At 41.5% G+C, this 17,594-nt stretch overlaps 2 protein-coding genes and 1 pseudogene across 4 annotated transcripts in view; 1 reads left to right on the plus strand and 2 right to left on the minus strand.

Annotated features, from left to right (window-relative positions):
* Positions 1 to 3,387, plus strand: part of LOC139453955 (pyruvate dehydrogenase phosphatase regulatory subunit, mitochondrial-like) — a 64,794-nt gene extending 61,407 nt beyond the window's left edge. For all 3 annotated transcript variants that reach the window (XM_071235402.1, XM_071235403.1, XM_071235404.1), the window contains exons 16-18: positions 856 to 945; positions 1,389 to 1,568; positions 2,406 to 3,387. In XM_071235402.1, coding sequence (XP_071091503.1) covers positions 856 to 945; positions 1,389 to 1,568; positions 2,406 to 2,804 — 669 coding nt within the window. In that variant the 3' untranslated portion in view covers positions 2,805 to 3,387. The remainder of the gene's footprint in view (positions 1 to 855; positions 946 to 1,388; positions 1,569 to 2,405) is intronic.
* Positions 3,388 to 10,665: 7,278 nt separating this feature from the next.
* On the minus strand, positions 10,666 to 14,827 carry LOC139453957 (uncharacterized; annotated as a pseudogene).
* Positions 14,811 to 17,594, minus strand: part of LOC139453956 (low-density lipoprotein receptor-related protein 12-like) — a 28,381-nt gene continuing 25,597 nt past the window's right edge. Inside the window, exon 13 of the mRNA XM_071235405.1 lies at positions 14,811 to 17,232. Coding sequence (XP_071091506.1) covers positions 16,310 to 17,232 — 923 coding nt within the window. The 3' untranslated portion in view covers positions 14,811 to 16,309. The remainder of the gene's footprint in view (positions 17,233 to 17,594) is intronic.

The following is a 17,594-nucleotide window of genomic DNA, read 5'->3' on the forward strand; positions in this document are numbered from 1 at the left end:
TGATAGGTTGAGTGGTGGACTGGTGCCTTTTGATAGTTTACGATGTTTTTTTAAATTTATTTTTGAGTTTCCTTCGCTATAACTTAAACTTAGTCTGGAAATGGGGTTAGTGTTCATTTCCTGAACAGATCTTGAAAAACCGTAAAATATTTCTTCAGCAAACGTGGTACATAGATAGGTCTAGTGGTGAGTTTGACAAGTATTTGCCACTGCAAGGGATATCGATGACTTTGTTCTCTTGTTTATTTAAATTCTAACACAAGATGGTAGAGGGGTCGGGGGTCACGGTTCACCGATTTATTAACCCGAATTTAACCTAACGATATGATACATGATGGGCCTACCCGTGTGAAAATTCTGTATCATATTCCAACAGTTTTGCAATAACCTGGCCATGAACATGACTGTGTTGTTTGTTTAATAACAGTCATCCTAACGTCTCTTTTGATCTAGCTGACTTGTACCTTTCTCACTGCCCGTGAAGATGCGGGGTAGAAAAGGTCTTCAGCAACCCATGCTTGCTTTAACAGGCGACTATGCTTGTCGTAAGAGGCGACTAACGGGATCGGGTGGTCAGAGTCGCTGACTTGGTTGATGCATATCATCGTTTCTCAATTGTGTGGATCGATGCTCATGATGTCAATCATTGGATTGTCTGGTCCAGACTCGATTATCATTGATTATTTACAGACTGCTGTCATATAGCTGGAATATTGCTGAGTGTGGCTTTAAACAACAAACAAACAAAACCTTTCTCACATTTACTGTACCGTAACATTTTATAGCGGATATATTTAGAAACCGTACGAGTCCGATGTAGCTGTGGTGTTGTGAGTCTGCTGCTGTTGTTGGCAGGTTATCGACGTGGGCTACGCCAGTGGAATCATCGCCATGAGACTCACACATTCTGGGGAGGACGGCTTCATCCTCTACATCCCCTCTGATGTAAGCTTTGTATCTCCATGGCAACTCATTTGTCATTTTTCCAGTTTAAGGATTCCATCCAACAAAGCCAAAAACAATTATAAAATAACATGAAATAATTTTGTTTTTTGAGATTTGATGTATTAGAAAAAAGGAAAAAAATCACAAACAAAACGTAAATTTTATTTGTTTTTATTTCCACCTAGTCAGTTGGTTAGCCAAAACAACATTAACAATAGATTAAGTGTTGCCATACCATATATCACCATCTATAAAGCAACCCCTCTTATAAGGAGACCCCCCTGTAAAGCCTTCAAAATAGATGCTTATTTGTATACCCCGTAACCACACACAACTCAGTACCTGTCTGGAGGGTTGGCCATCTTGTGTAGGCTGCAATAGATTAATCCTAAGATTTTGATCCTGCTTGCTGACATTATCCTGCTTTCAAAACTATTTTCCAGTATGCCATCCACACTTACGACACGCTGATGCAGGCTGGTATTGATTACGGAGTGAGGAATGCTGGGTACTACGCCATGCGACACTTGCGCATGGAGAAGTTTTTTGCGTACTGGGGCTTGGACATTAATGCCCAGACGACCCCCATGGAGTGTGGCCGGGAGTTCCGTGTAAACTTGGAGGTGAGGGAGTGAGTGAGTGAGTGAGTGAGTTGGGTGTAACGCCGCTTTTAACAGTATTCCAGTTATATCACGGCGTGTCAGCTTAATGTGGGAGGAAAGCCCGAGGAGATGCAGGTCTTAGACGTTTGTCAGAGTTTGTAGGGTTAGCTGGGTTTTACCTTGACCTACAAAACTAGAGGTTGAGGGGACTCCAAATAATTTATTTCAAGTGTTCTTACAGGAAATAGGAGGGTCCTGTAAAGTAATGACAAAGTAGTGTACTCGACTCTGATTTGATCCTTTCTGTAATGACAGGATTGTTATGGCTACTTTAATTACTGATCCTTTCTGTAATGACAGGATTGTTATGGCTACTTTAATTACTGATCCTTTCTGTAATGACAGGATTGTTATGGCTACTTTAATTACTGATCCTTTCTGTAATGACAGGATTGTTATGGCTACTTTAATTACTGATCCTTTCTGTAATGACAGGATTGTTATGGCTACTTTAATTACTGATCCTTTCTGTAATGACAGGATTGTTATGGCTACTTTAATTACTGATCCTTTTTGTAATGACAGGATTGTTATGGCTACTTTAATTACTGATCCTTTCTGTAATGACAGGATTGTTATGGCTACTTTAATAAATGATCCTTTCTGTAATGACAGGATTGTTATGGCCATTTTAATTACTGATCCTTCCAGTAATGACAGGATTGTTATGGCTACTTTAATTACTGATCCTTTCTGTAATGACAGGATTGTTATGGCTACTTTAATTACTCGACACATATTTCTGTGTTGTGTAATTCCTGGGTTAGGAACTTGAATAATGTCTGTTTCTGTTGACAGAAAGGTGACTTCATCGGCCGAGAAGCCCTCAGGGAACAGAAGGAGAATGGCATCACAAAGAAGTTTGTACAGTTCCTACTTGAGGACTTTGACGTTAACCGCGACCTGTGGCCGTGGGGTGGCGAGCCGGTGTACCGGAACGGGGTGTTCGCGGGGCTCACTACCACCTGCGGCTACGGCTTCACGCTTGACCGGATGGTGTGTCTGGGATACGTCAGTGACTTTGATGAGGACGGCAGTCCAATACTGAAGAAGAACATGAACAAGTTTGTGATGGAGAAGGACGCACACTATCAGATTGACATTGGTGGGAAGCGGTACTCAGCCAAGGCTGGTATCTACACCCCGAAGTTGGCCATGTCCACAGTGGAACCATCCTTCATTCCAGTACCGGTGTGACCAACTACCTCACGGTCCACACTCAGAGTCCACACTCAGAGTCCACACTCAGAGTCCACACTCAGAGTCCACTCCACACTCAGAGTCCACACTCAGAGTCCACACTCAAAGTCCACTCTCAGAGTCAACTCTCAAAGTCCACTCTCAGAGTCCACTCACAAAGTCCACTCTCAGGGGCACCACAAACTCAACTCTCTCCAAACAATGGCAATCTCTGTACATTGACAGTCTGCTGTGTACCAGATAAGCAGAATCACGATCTCATTGCTATTGGCATCCCAAGGTTTGATTATAGTGTGTTTCTCCTTGTTTACTTCTCCATGTTAAGTCTTGCATGAACACATTGTGTTTGAACCATGATGGTTGTGTCACATACCAGGAGAAATATGTCAACCTGCTCAAGACTTCTACAGTTCTGTAGGATCATTGTATAGACAGCACTTTTCTTTCCTTGAAGCAAGGACGTAATTACATCCCTTTTCCATGAATTTGTGATCAGAGACATTTTTATTCATAAGGTATTTCCTTACACTGACAGATCTCTTGACTGCTACAATGTACTGCTGGTATGAATATTTTGCAGGGTAACTAGGTTCTGTATATTACAGACTGACCGTATGGTAGATATACTACTCAAAAGAAGTCAAAGAACACCAATTTTTGTCATGTGATTATAACGTGTGTTGGTTTATGATAAAACCCCAGTTTTCATTTCAATTCGCAATGAATGCAGTCTGTGCCAAAATACTTTCGGGTGAGTTAGCGCCGCTTGTCTGTCAGAGACTTTCAGTGCACCAACCAGAGAGATTACTAGGCCTGAAGTTGTACTAGATTCCAGCTTTGTGCTAGATGCAGAGGACACAGACTGTGGATGTTTGTGAGATTGTATACAGTGTGACTGCTGCCGACCGGACACCAGTATTTCACAACTATGTTGAAGTCAGTCAGTGCTGTGGATGATCGTGTGGCTTCCTACATTTGATGGATGCTCTCACACCGACCTGATTAACATAAATATTGGTATAAGTATGTACTCTAGCTTGTGTCCTAACATCTTATGTTTCTACACTAAAAAAAGCTTTATGTGTCGAACCCACATGAATGATTGTACATCTATTCAGTGTTTTGTATGTACGAGTCATACTGTTTCTGTATTACTTCATTCTTGGTGGGGTTTAAATGTTCGCTTGTCATGTGTAATGCCTATGTTCGATTCCCGACATGGGCATAGTGTGTGACCCATATCTGGTTTCTCCTGCTGTGATATTGCTGGAATATTGCTAAAAGTGGCATAAAACTCTACTCACTGACTAATTTGAGATTCACTAAAGTCTGTTGTTCTCAGGGCATGGACGGCCCAGTGGTAGAAGGCACTGCAGTTCACTAAGCAGAGTTGTGTCCCTTAGCCATGCCAGGATCCACTGGACATTTCAGATTCACAGAATCTTTTATTGTAGTTCTGTCTGGACCTTACCATAGTGATGGGGGCGGTCGGGTAGCCTAGTGGTTAAAGCGTTTGCTCGTCACGCCGAAGACCCGGTTGGATTCCTGACATGGGTACAATGTGTGAAGCCCATTTCTGGTGTCCCCTGCCATGATATTGCCGCAATATTGCTAAAAGCGGTGTAAAACCAAACTCACCCACCTACCATAGATAGTGGTGGTCTAGTGTCACTTCCCGCTTCCCTCACTCATACACTGAGAGACATGACTACACACAGTTGAAATCAGCATCATACTCAACTCACTCACACACTGTTGTTGTTGTTGTTGTTGTTGTTGTGTTGTTGGTGCTCCATGACTGTCTACAGCTACGACCTGTGTATAGGCCTGTCAGCAACACCACCAGGGTAAGAAACAAAACCAGCATTAGCTAAGAAGACTGTGAATGAATGTAGTTTTGTGGCAGCACTATTCCAGCTATGTCACAACAGCCTGTAAATAGTCTTATCTTACCTCCATGTCAGAATCCTGAGGTCTGATTGGTTCACGGGATCTTGATAAGATATTGTGTAACCTGCCTTGGAGGTTAATTAATTTCTTAGCGGGGAAATATACCCCGCCACGAGCACTACTGGCTGCACATGCATTTCTGACAGATAGAATAAATCCTTTAAATAAATCTGCTTCAAAGGAGAAAGCTGCACGCTTTCCCAGACGAATGGATGTCATGTGACATAGTGCAAACTAACCTCAGCTCAATCGAGCAGCTGTTTTCTATCAATTAGGAATTTATTTGAATTATTTTACAATGTCATATTAAAACATGTCTGTAAGATAAATTCGTTGTAGCAGGATCACGAGGGAACATGGGGTTTTATGCGTCCCTCGTTGGGTGTTATACCACGAGCCAGAGGCAAAAAGCTGCACATTGCGTAAGTGTTGATGAAAGTCATGTGACAAGTTAACCTCACCTGTTTTCTATCAATTTTCAATTTGTTTGAATTCTTTTCTAGTGGCAGATTGAAACATGTCGGCAAGATAAGTTTGTTGTAGCGATATCAATTGCCTCCAGCTCTTGATAGAAAAAAACCACGGGACGCATTAAACCACGTATACCCCTTGTGATACTGCTACAACTTACGGGAAACCAGAGGTTGATAATATGAGTAACAATGGCACACAGTCAGGTCACACATTGTTGTCTGACCTTCCCCTGAGTCAAGGCTCGCGACGCCTCACCGGGGACCTAGACTGCGGCCTCCATGGTCTATTGGATGCAGGGTGTGCCTGGAAACCTGTGACACACCAACAGACGGTAACTGATGATATTTGATACTGTATACTGATATCAATTTCATTGTGTATGTTTGTTTTAGAGCGGGCTGTTGCCCCTATGACAACATGAAATCCCTCGTAGTCAATGACCGACCATGTGATATTCAGAGGACTAGGATATGTATGGAGACTAGGCATTATTTCACCTACGGCTGCAAAATAGATAAAAACTAGGAGAGAATAATTTTTTTTGTTAAATCTTGCAATAATGTTTTTTTTTGTGGCGGATAATATTTTTTATATTAGTATCAGATGGTCGGGGCCTAAATCGTGTAGTACCGTAGATAACCTGGGCCGGACACTGGGAAGTACATGGTGTGTGTCTGTACGGAGACTTGCTGTCTGTTTGTTGTTGTGTTTGCTGGGTTGCACATGCTGCCAACTGCTTCTGAACGCTACAGATTTACAGATTTACAGATTTACAGATTTACAGATTTACAGATTTACAGATCTGTTGGTGATATACTTCAGAGAATTACAAATTTGATCTGTGGTGGGATTGATTGTCCTATCAGTTAATGTTACCTCAGCACCAGGTATTTCTCCATTGGCTATTCTGTGACTATGAGTTTACTTGTTGATCACTGGATAAAGAAAGTTGTCAGTTAATACTGATATAGAATAGCGATCGAACTTGACATCTTAATCACATGTACAGCAGACTGGCAGAGGTCAATGTTCGAAACCGTTTCTGCCATTTAAGATTCTGCGCTGAACGTTGGCAGCTGTTTGTGTTTCTGTGAAGTGATGGTGCCGTATGAACAAAATGTGTCCCGGACTGAATGTTGCTCCTCGGTTGCTGATGTTGTGTGGCTGTTACCCAGTACATCCATATCAGATTCTCATCTTTATGTGTTGTTTGGTTTTATTTCCTTATCTCGGTGAGTAAAAAGTACCAAGTACCTTCCTGTGTGAGTGACCTATCACATTAGAACATGTCACTAAACTGTTAAAACTGTAACAATATAATTATTTGTTCATGAGATTGTTAACAATTAGTTTGTTTGTTATACATGTTCCCTGGAAATATATATGAAAGTTGAATTATTATTGCTGCATTTATGAGTTATTTTAGTATTTTATCCTGTGTTTAGTAATGGATGGTCAGTGTATAGCTGAATGTTAGACTGGTGTTATACTGTAGGACCTCAGTAGGCACTCGTTTTAAACCCACGGGGGTATTCTGGAGGTAAATGAGGTCACTTGTGCTTTATGAACTCATTTCCACCACAAACATATGAAGATGAATTTCAGTTAGATTCTGTTCAACAAGTGATTAGTTTGTGTGGTCTGTGATTGCAGGGCAGATGTTTCTGTCAGTTTGTTCAGCTAAATATTTTATTGGCATTGTGATATATGTAGTCACTTTTTAATTTGCAACGTTATTATGTTGAAGTGGTGTTCACAAACATATGAGTATTATTTGCTTGTATCTGTTAATATTTTAACCTGTGTGTCATGTTGCTGAGATATTTCCCACACCACTACTCGACACTGGTTGACACGAAGTGTTGAACATAGCTACAGATAAGCAGCGTATTTGCGTAAAATACCCCCGAAATGTTAAAAACCCAATTACTTTCAATTAATTTGTGTACAGAAATGCATGCATTAACTGAAAAACTCAAATTATAAAAACAGCATGCGTAAATATCCAATTTTTTCAGGATGTGTACACAGGAGCTAATTCCCGAAACATAATTACGAGCTAATTTACTTACCGAGTCAATCCTATATATTTAGAACTGTTATATACATCTGAAACATCATTTCCTTTGTTGTACATCATAAAATGTTCACTCATTTGGGAAAAAACCCAATAGAGTGATGAATAGATGAGTGAAGAAATATTGGTTACCTTATGATAAATGTAATAACCCAATGACAATAGAAACCTTGGAGTAAAAACTCATTGCTCAACACTTACCTGGAGCTCTGGTTGAAGACACACAGATGCATTGGTGAAGAGTGAGTGCCTCATGGGAGGGATGACATTTTTCCCATGTACTCCCCAAGCATGTACCCCAAGCATCTGATTGGTGGAAGTGGTGTGTCATGTTTATATATATAGTACACAGCATTCAGGTACTTACAATGGTGCACGTATAGATGGTCATATGCAGATCCATAGTTGCAAACACTTCTTTTGATATCATCGATGATGGTGCAAATTTTGTATGTGTGGATAATGTCTGAGTCTTTATTTGAGATGTGTGACATGTTTTTATCGTTTGCAACATGATGAATAAAATAAATACATGAACAAAGTTGTTGCCGTTGTTGCCAGAGGCTGGAGTAAACTGAATGCGATTGCAGCGATGCCCAGCCAGCAATACTTTCAGGTGTTCTAACACAGCATGCCTTGTCATCCAGAAGTTCATCTTCCTGAAGCAAGGGAGTTAACCGACTATAAAAGTCCAGTTTCCACCCATGCCGAACTAAGCTGGGATTATGGAGTCATATTTTGGCTGGACTAACGAGCATAGTCCAATCAAAATCATGTAACGAAATTGACATCCGGGTTTGAAACTGTGCAGATTTCGGTCGATTGCAGGATTTGCAAAGCATATGTACTACCAACTTGTGCTCACATGATATGATGCACTTCACAAAGTAAGAATCTTTTTATCACAATATAGATTTTGATTATCGCTCAGATCATCTTTACTGTGCGCCAGCATTTTGTTTGAAGCAAATGCAAGTGATATGAGAGGTGGAATCTGATTGGTCAATAGGAAGGACCTAGAAGGGATATAACTCGTAATAGCCACTGGTGGCGCTGCGATCGAGCCCAGAAATTCAAGCGTAGTTCGGCAAGGGTGGAAACTGGACTTTTATAGTCAGTTAACTCCCTTGCCTTGGGAAGATGCCAGAAGTTGGGCCTGTACAAAATTGATGCCAACTATCTGAGCCTTTAATCAAGCCGAGACATACTGTATGTGCTCAGATTGATATCACAGACCAAGAACTCGAATACAGTCTCTCCTATCTACTTGAATAAACGTTGAATGGGTTTAAAATGAAGGCGTATTGACAGCATAGCTTCTGTATTGGAACCGAATGTATTTATTATGCGAATGAAAATAAATTTGATTTGACAGCGGTTGTGAGCGGAATATGTGCACAACCGCTGTGGGAAACTCGGTCGAATGCAGCGGAATAACTTCAGCTTTATCTGTCAAAAGCTGACCTTTTTCAGAAAAACAGTATGCAAGAAATGGTGGCGATCAACAAATACGAGACAAGCGAAGTAATTTCTTTTGTTTAGTCTGATTCAAAGTCTAGAGTATAAAACAAAAAATCCATGGCATTGAAAAACTGGCATTCATATGGAATATATCAGTGGAGATGATGATTATATAGTCTAGCTGGAGAGTCTCACAGGATGTTCTGTCTACACTATAAATAATTATACATATGCACAAGTATGTAATAACTTTTATATATTCCAGGGGCCTTGAATACAACCTCTCTCTTCAGCTTTTACAATTGTAAGTCTGGAATCAGTGAATCCGTCTGTGTGCATCATTACGATATCAGGGTCGTACTGTGGTGGTTGTGAAGGATGAGTTAGATGTATGTGGAGGCTTGATCCTGAAGTTGATAGTCGTCTATAGTAATATGTTGCTGATATCTTGCTGATATTTGTTGTTACCCTGACTGGCACTCGGCATTAAGAGGCTAAAACAAGAACTAGTCAGCTCGGAGTCGGTACAATGTGTCTAAGTGGGGTATTCATGTTAAACTGCGGCATGGTATCTCAGTGGGCTAGAACTACAAAATTGGCATTAGTCCAGATCAGTACAAGCAGCCACACATACACACAGCATGTGTGGCTGCTTGTACTGATCTGGACTAATGCGTCGCTATATCAGTGCAATAATCTTGGAAGCGACGTTAACCCAATTTCACCTCACCATTATATTTCTGTAAGTAGTACACAGCATTCAAGTCAGATCTGATACTGATGGGTGTAACATCGTAACGTGATGAATGTCGTCCGATGCCCACCCTCATGTACATCCTTGTGCATCACGACACCGGCTACAGCAGTTTCTTGGCTGTGTTGGACGTGAGATGCTCCATCCTCATTGAATATAGGTGATGGATCTGCTGCCTATTACTGAAGCATAGTGATTGTCTGGTTTAAGTGCATGTTATATGGGCAGTGGGGTAACCGGTTGGTCAAAGCATTCCATTGTCATGTCAGAGGCCTGTGTTCGATTCACCAATTGGCATACAATGTGTGAAGCCGATTTCTGGTGATATTCCTGGAATATTGCAAATAGCAGCGTTAAACCTCACTCACCCATACCTTCAGATCAGGAAAAATTTTCAACTTCACACAGCTCCCACTGGCTCATTGAGTGGTATTCTTCAAATGACACCGAGAGAAGTAGCCTCAAACCGTGTATACAAAATACAGAAATTGAATTTAACATATCTTGTGTTGCTTTACAGGAATATAAGTACATGAGTTGTCTGTCTGCCACTGTATCTCAAATCTCCATCATACATTAAGTACTGTTTCTTGTCCTTGAATTCTGCTGACCTTGACCTTTCACACAAGTCAGTTGAATAGGACCCTGTTCAACTAGAGCCCTGACTAGGTCATGTATTCCTTGCTTGGTGCATCTCCGAAACAAGTGCGGGGTAACAAGCACCGTCTTTGGGTATGATGTGGACGGGGATCGAACTATCGACCATCCGTGACCTGAGCAGATGCTCTATCGACTAGACCACGCAGGCGATCGGTTGGTGAAGTCATCCTGAATTCTGTATTCTTTACTAAACTAAGTTGCTGCGGAGGCCATTTTGAATTTTTCAAACTGAAGAGTTCTACATCGCAGAGTGAGGCAAGAACATGCTTAGAAATAGAATATTGATAGTTTCAGATCCGTCAAGAAGAGTGCTAATAGACGAATGATAAAGGATAAAGAGATGGACTGATGGATGGATGGATGATGGACAGAACACCTTGCATTGTCAAGGTCAGCGATATAGTGTGGCGTGAGTCATTGATATAAACAATGTAGCCTAGTTGGTCTGACACGTAACTTAAAAAATCACAACCAAATTCAAGTGGCATTCAAAATAAAATCTTTAATAAATCATGATCATGTTGACAATTTTTCTGTTCTCCTTTCTTACAGGTCACATTATTCTATATCACATTCATCTGATTCACAGTGTTCATCTAGCACTTGTACACAACAGGACCAGGAACATGTTCATGTTCAAGGAACAGCATCAACAATAACATGGTCCTTCAAAAGTTGAAGTCCCAAGAGCAGTGCAAGGTACAAGACTACAGACAAGCAGTGGTTCCTCGCCTTCATCCACGACATCTAACTCAACAAGATGATAAATGATCTTTGTACATAAGTGGTGTATATAGGTAAAATGTGCATTCTTTATCCAACCCCAAACATCATCAAATCGTCTCCCTTGAGAACATCATCAAATCCTCTCCCTTGCAACGACACAACACTTCGTCATACTCCTTATTTTATCTTTACCACCAGTTTGCAAGCGGCCATAACAAGAATCATAAAACACCAAATGTAGTGACATCTATATTTTTGTGTACCGGTATATATATTTGAGTAAGTGATCATATAGTAAAATCTGAAAAAGTTAAAAACCGACTTCTTATTTCCAAGATGAATTAATGTGCGTTTGTTTAATCTGATTGGTTTGAGATTGCAGACTAAAGAAACAGCACCCAACTTCCCCCTTACATTCTTACTATACAAATTGCATCATAGTTGAAATGAAATAGAAATACAAATTGATAAACAAAGAAAATCATTTTCCTGTGTAAGAGATTTGCCATCACTAATGTCATCACTTGTTTGTAAACATAACGGTCAGGTGTTTGCGAGTTAAGCTCCATGCATGGTTATAGACAGCTAGCACTGTGGAGAGCTGTGACTGGTGGCAGCGATAATATGGACAGCTCCGAGAAGGGGCTGTTGCTGTGAAGAGCTTGGACATTAAGACAAGACCAGAGCAGACTCAATTCATACACCTTAAACAACATATCTACAGAGAGCTGATGAGACCCATCTGTTGTAAGACGTCCCTTTCTAAGGGACCAACCACCAAATTTTCTGCAGTCATGGGGTCTAATTTCAGGGCATCATGTCCGTCTAACATTTCTTGGTGTATGAAAACATGAGGTAGAAACTCACAGGGTGTCTGCAAGTTGCTGACAGCACTTCCATGACAGCTAGGATGCACCTTAGTCAGTCTTAAACGTATGTTGACATCAAGTCACCTTAGTCAGTCTTAAATGTATGTTGACATCAAGTAATTTAAGTCAGTCTTAAACATATTTTGACAATAAGTAATTTAAGTCAGTCTTAAACATATGTTGACATCGAGTCACCTTAGTCAGTCTTCAACGTATGTTGACATCAAGTAACTTAAGTCAGTCTTCAACGTATGTTGACATCAAGTCACCTTAGTCAGTCTTAAACGTATGTTGACATCAAGTGACCTTAGTCAGTCTTCAACGTATGTTGACATCAAGTGACCTTAGTCAGTCTTCAACGTATGTTGACATCAAGTAACTTAAGTCAGTCTTCAACGTATGTTGACATCAAGTAATTTAAGTCAGTCTTAAATGAATGTTGACATCAAGTTAGCTCAGTCAGTTTTAAACCTATATTACATTAATCATAAACATTATTCAATTAATAGAAAACACTTGCTGTCTAGTTTCTTCATAACTGACCATGATAGAGTCAGCTAGTCTTATGTCGACCCCCCTAATGTTGTCGTGCTTTAGGGGATAACCTTTTCTCTCCTGAGTGAGTGAGTATCGTTTTACACCACTCTTAGTACTATTCCAGCAAATATCAATGCCGGGAACACCAGAAATGGGCTTCACGCATTGTCCCCATGTAGGGAATCGAACCCAGGTCTTTGGCGTGACGAGCGAACGCTTTAACCACTTGGCTACCCGACCTCTTCGCTCCATGATAATATCCAATCTCTGGGCACTATTCAAACACCACTTGAGAAAACCTCAAGGACCTTAAGTCCCCATTAATTTTTAACTAAATTGTGTGTGGCAGAAAGGCAGATATTTCTCATCTGTTAGGGAGGGAACGTTTCACATTGCATCGGCATAGTGGAGCCACCCTGCGACTTATTCACATCAGTCAGTCCGTTTTCCAATTCAACAATGTGATGATATTTACTTTGGCTAATCCAACACCTGGTTTATGGACACATCTAGAGTCGACCAATGTTAAGAAATTGATTGAAGCTAAGCATTTTTTCAACATTTATCTGTTTGGTTTAAAACGTTTGTATAAGAGGATTTTTTTTAAGGAAATAACCTAAAACTGACCCTGCCAGCATCCTAATGTCCCCTGTCCCCCTCCTGGCGTAGTGACCAACAACACCGCAGGACAAGGCAACAACTACAGGTGTGTACAACAAAACAACATTAATATTACGTATTAAAAGCACATGAGGCATACACAAATATAAAAAGACAATTTTACAAACCAGAGTTTGATACAAGTAGTTCAAGGTAAAGTAGTAAGAAATCTGAACCCCGAACATGCAGAATATACTTCCACATAAATAACGTCAGTCAATGGGCACAGTCAACACTATATACAAAACATATACAAAAACACATACATGAGGCCAACAAGGATGTGGTTTCGATTTCACAAATCTAAACATTTCGGTTTCTAGGTAGGTCATGTGTTTTGTAAAATGGTAACAATTTCTTCAAAACCAGCTGAAAATATGTTGAGACAAGTATCCTTCAAGTGCTCCCCAAATATCAGTAACATAGGCACATGAAACTCGGAAAGACGGGGAAACTGAAACCACACCAAGTTAGGCCTGATTTGCTGTGACAGATCATTGTCTCGGTTGTAATATACATTTTGGCACAATGTTTCTTTAATCTGTGAAGAGGAATCTGTCGTTACTTCCAACAAACAATTATTATAACAGGGCAGATTGAGATAATTTACCCCCATCTAAATTTGTCTAACATTTGTATTATTAAGAAACTCAATGGAATTAAATAACATCACTTCAGATCATTAGTCGTCCTATCGCACAGAATAAATCTTGTTGAACATCAATAGTCAGAAACAAAAATGAATTTTATGAAATATTTATTTTTTAATATAAATAAAACTTGTGGTAAACATTAAAATCACTGCATTTCTTTTTATCAAACTTCAATATTGAGTTTGGTTGTTTCAATGATCGATTAAAAACTTTAGCAATGTTAATGAATGATACATCAATGACAAAATCTAAACCGGCACATTACAAGTCGATTCCGACTGTTGATGGCGCCGTTGGTTTCTTTGAATTATCTCTGCCTGACGTTCGTCTTGTGGAGACACATCTCCTGCAGACACCATGTCTGAGATAGAGACACATCTCCTGCAGACACCATGTCTCAGATAGAGACATGTCTCATGCAGACACCATGTCTCAGATGGAGACACATCTCCTGCAGACACCATATCTGAGATAGAGACACATCTCCTGCAGACACCATGTCTGAGATAGAGACACATCTCCTGAAGACACCATGTCTCAGATGGAGACATGTCTCATGCAGACACCATGTCTCAGATGGAGACACATTGACGGTAGACACTATGTCTCAGATGGAGACACATCTCCTGCAGATACAATGTCTGAGATGGAGACACATCTCCTGCAGACACCATATCTGAGATAGAGACACATCTCCTGCAGACACCATGTCTGAGATGGAGACACATCTCCTGCAGACCCCATGTCTGAGATGGAGCCACATCTCCTGCAGACACCATATCTGAGATAGAGACACATCTCCTGCAGACACCATATCTGAGATAGAGACACATCTCCTGCAGACACCATGTCTGAGATAGAGACACATCTCCTGCAGACACAATGTCTGAGATAGAGACACATTTCCTGCAGACACAATGTCTGAGATGGAGACACATCTCCTGCAGACACCATATCTGAGATAGAGACACATCTCCTGCAGACACCATGTCTGAGATAGAGACACATCTCCTGCAGACACAATGTCTGAGATAGAGACACATTTCCTGCAGACACAATGTCTGAGATAGAGACACATTTCCTGCAGACACAATGTCTCAGATAGAGACACATCTCCTGCAGACACAATGTCTGAGATAGAGACACATCTCCTGCAGACACAATGTCTGAGATGGAGACACATCTCCTGCAGACACCATGCTTTGTGTTAGTCCACAGAAGGTGTCTATGCCATGGACCTGTGCCTGTGGTAACTTCTAGGTAAAACCCGGCTATATTTCAATGTTACAAACATCAATGAAGATCAATAAGGAATAAGTCATGCCAGAGTCTGGTCTGCACAGCGAGTGGCAGCTCCTTAGATGCCTGGGCCACTAATCCCCCTCCGAATGTAGAACATAGAATGTCAGAATGTTTAGCATTACAAATAATACACATAGCACTAAGAACATAAGGAGAGAGAGACTTACTGCTCCTTGCGGAACTGTAACAACAACAATTCCGTGACTGGCGTTGAACCCAACATATCTACTTGGGGAGTGACTCAGATATGCTGCTGCTGTTGTTGACTCAGGTGGTATCCCAGCTACATCACAACACCAGGAAACCAGTGAGTGAAAGCATGAGCATCGATCCATGTCATAAGGTCAAGATGACACAGCCTGACCACCCTACAACACCAGACTCAGTAAAATCGCTAAACAGAGATCGGAGGACATCCAATTATGGGTGATTTCAGAACGACCTTTCATCCGACCAATCAGAGCTTCATTCAGAATACATTTTGTAATAATGCAACCTTGAAAAGTTTAACACAGGGTATTCCAACGACAGTTACTAGCTGTACGACTGATTCTGTAAAATCACCGCCGCTTGAATGGGAAAAACATTTGAAACGGAAGATACTTTCCATAGCCAGTGGAAAATACAGTCATACAATCTCTGCCTTCAATTAGACAGTCCAGAATTTTCTTTTGTTCCGTTTTCAAATTTTGAATTGGTATTTTTCAAATCTAGTCTGGAGTGAAAGTTGACATTTTGCAACTAGTGATGTAAAGCTCACGAGAAAGGTTATTCATAATTGGCTAATGTCGACTTCTTGTTAGTAATTTCATTGGTTGCTCAAAGTCGAGGTAAGGTCGTTCTGACGTGTGGTGTGGTGTGGTGGGATGACCTCAGATCACTGTGTGGTGGCAGCCAGTACTGAGATCTGATGGGACTGGGACTGAGTCCACAAAGGCCATCAGCCAAGTCTCTGTAGTGGGGGAACAAGATGTGGCAAACCCTGGTCACATCGCCAGCTCAACTACAGGTGCTATCACCCTCCAAGAGAAAGTGACACGTGATATGTTTCTGGACCGGACTACATGTGACGGAATGCATAGGTCCTGGAGGAAGGCACATGAATGACAGTGTCTGCTACAAACTCAACACAGCTGGTCTAGACGCAACTGAAACTGATGCAACATGGCAATGGCTTAAGTAAAGAGCAGATACATACTTGATAAATCTGATTAAATGACAGGACAAACTCAGGCTATCCACAAAGTCTATGTATACAGAAGGATGGTTATACCCTCGGGATTTCATAATGTATGCGTTTATATCAAAACAGTCAGCATAATCATGAATGAAATATATTAAGTAATTTGTGATCTGTGACTATCAGTCTAATGTAGACTTCACTGGTGTTTGATAAGAGGTGGTTCAGGGTCAGTGTTCTGATCGCGAGGCACGGGCGTGGAGACGGAGTTCTGGGGTTCCTCTACAGATGGCCGCGTTGGGTGGTTGTCCCCCGGCTCCTTCTCCGTGATATCCATCCCCGGCAACACAGGGTCGGACTCGCTCACCTCCACGCCGTTCTCCTTGTCAAGAGACTCGTGTAGCGTTAATGTCATGTTATCCACAGAAAGGCTTGCACTGGCCGAGTCGCCGCTATCACAACCGGGATCCGAGGGGGCGTGTTCTGGCGACTGTTCCTCATCGCTGCTCCGTTGAGACAGCGATCGCCAGGACGCTGTTAAGCCAACTCCGTCCGTGATGTCCAGCAGAACGGAGTCGTTGTCGTCATCATCGGCGACATTCCCGTTGTTGTATGTCCCAGCCTGACTGTCCTCCGAATCACTGGATGTGGAAGGAGGAATGAGTTCCACAGTGGAAGAGGTATCCATATTAGCATTTTGTAAATGTGTAGAGTTCAGAGATATCAGTTGAACATCATTTTCTCCTGCTAGCTGATGGTCATCTGCTGTCTCATTCACGATCTGATGCGACGACGGCTCTTCAGGTGTCGGCGGCAATTGCTGATTTCTCCGCCTATCTCTGGACCTTCGTCTATGCTGGTCACGTGACTGACTTAAGTATTCCTGACGAGCTTCTTCATACGGCCTCGACGTCAACATGGCCTCGTGGTAAGGGGGAGGTGGGGCACGTCGCCGTAGAAACTCGGCTTGTAGCCGGCTGAGGGGGCTCTCGTGTCGGGGGCCGTACTGTTCGTTCATCCGTAACGCATACACCTTACATATACAGCCGAGAGCGATGACCAGCAGCAGGGAGCAGATGAGGGAACCAGTCACGGCGGCCACAATCACACGGCGGGTGAAGACTGGAAACAAACAACATGCTGTAAAGTATTCCTTCAAGTTTGTTTCTTGTTTAACGCCACATACTTGCAATATTCCAGCTCTTTGATGGCGGCCTGTAAATAATTAAGTCTGGATCAGACAATCCAGTGATCGAAATGGTGAGCAGCCAAGTCACCAAGGCTGACCTCATGAACCATTTGATGACCTCTTACGACAAGCATGGGTTGCTGAGGACCTATACCCAGACTCCCCATGGGGAGTATTCCTTCAAACTTTCTCACATTCACCACACTTTGGAAAAAATATCTACCCGTTACAATTTTTCTCCAAAACATCGAAAAAATATTGCAATTATCAATCATACACTAAAAGTATATTTTGG

The sequence above is a fragment of the Haliotis cracherodii genome, unplaced genomic scaffold, assembly GCF_022045235.1.
Source record: "Haliotis cracherodii isolate W230 unplaced genomic scaffold, xgHalCrac1.p SCAF_10, whole genome shotgun sequence".
In the NCBI taxonomy this organism is placed as follows: domain Eukaryota; kingdom Metazoa; phylum Mollusca; class Gastropoda; order Lepetellida; family Haliotidae; genus Haliotis; species Haliotis cracherodii.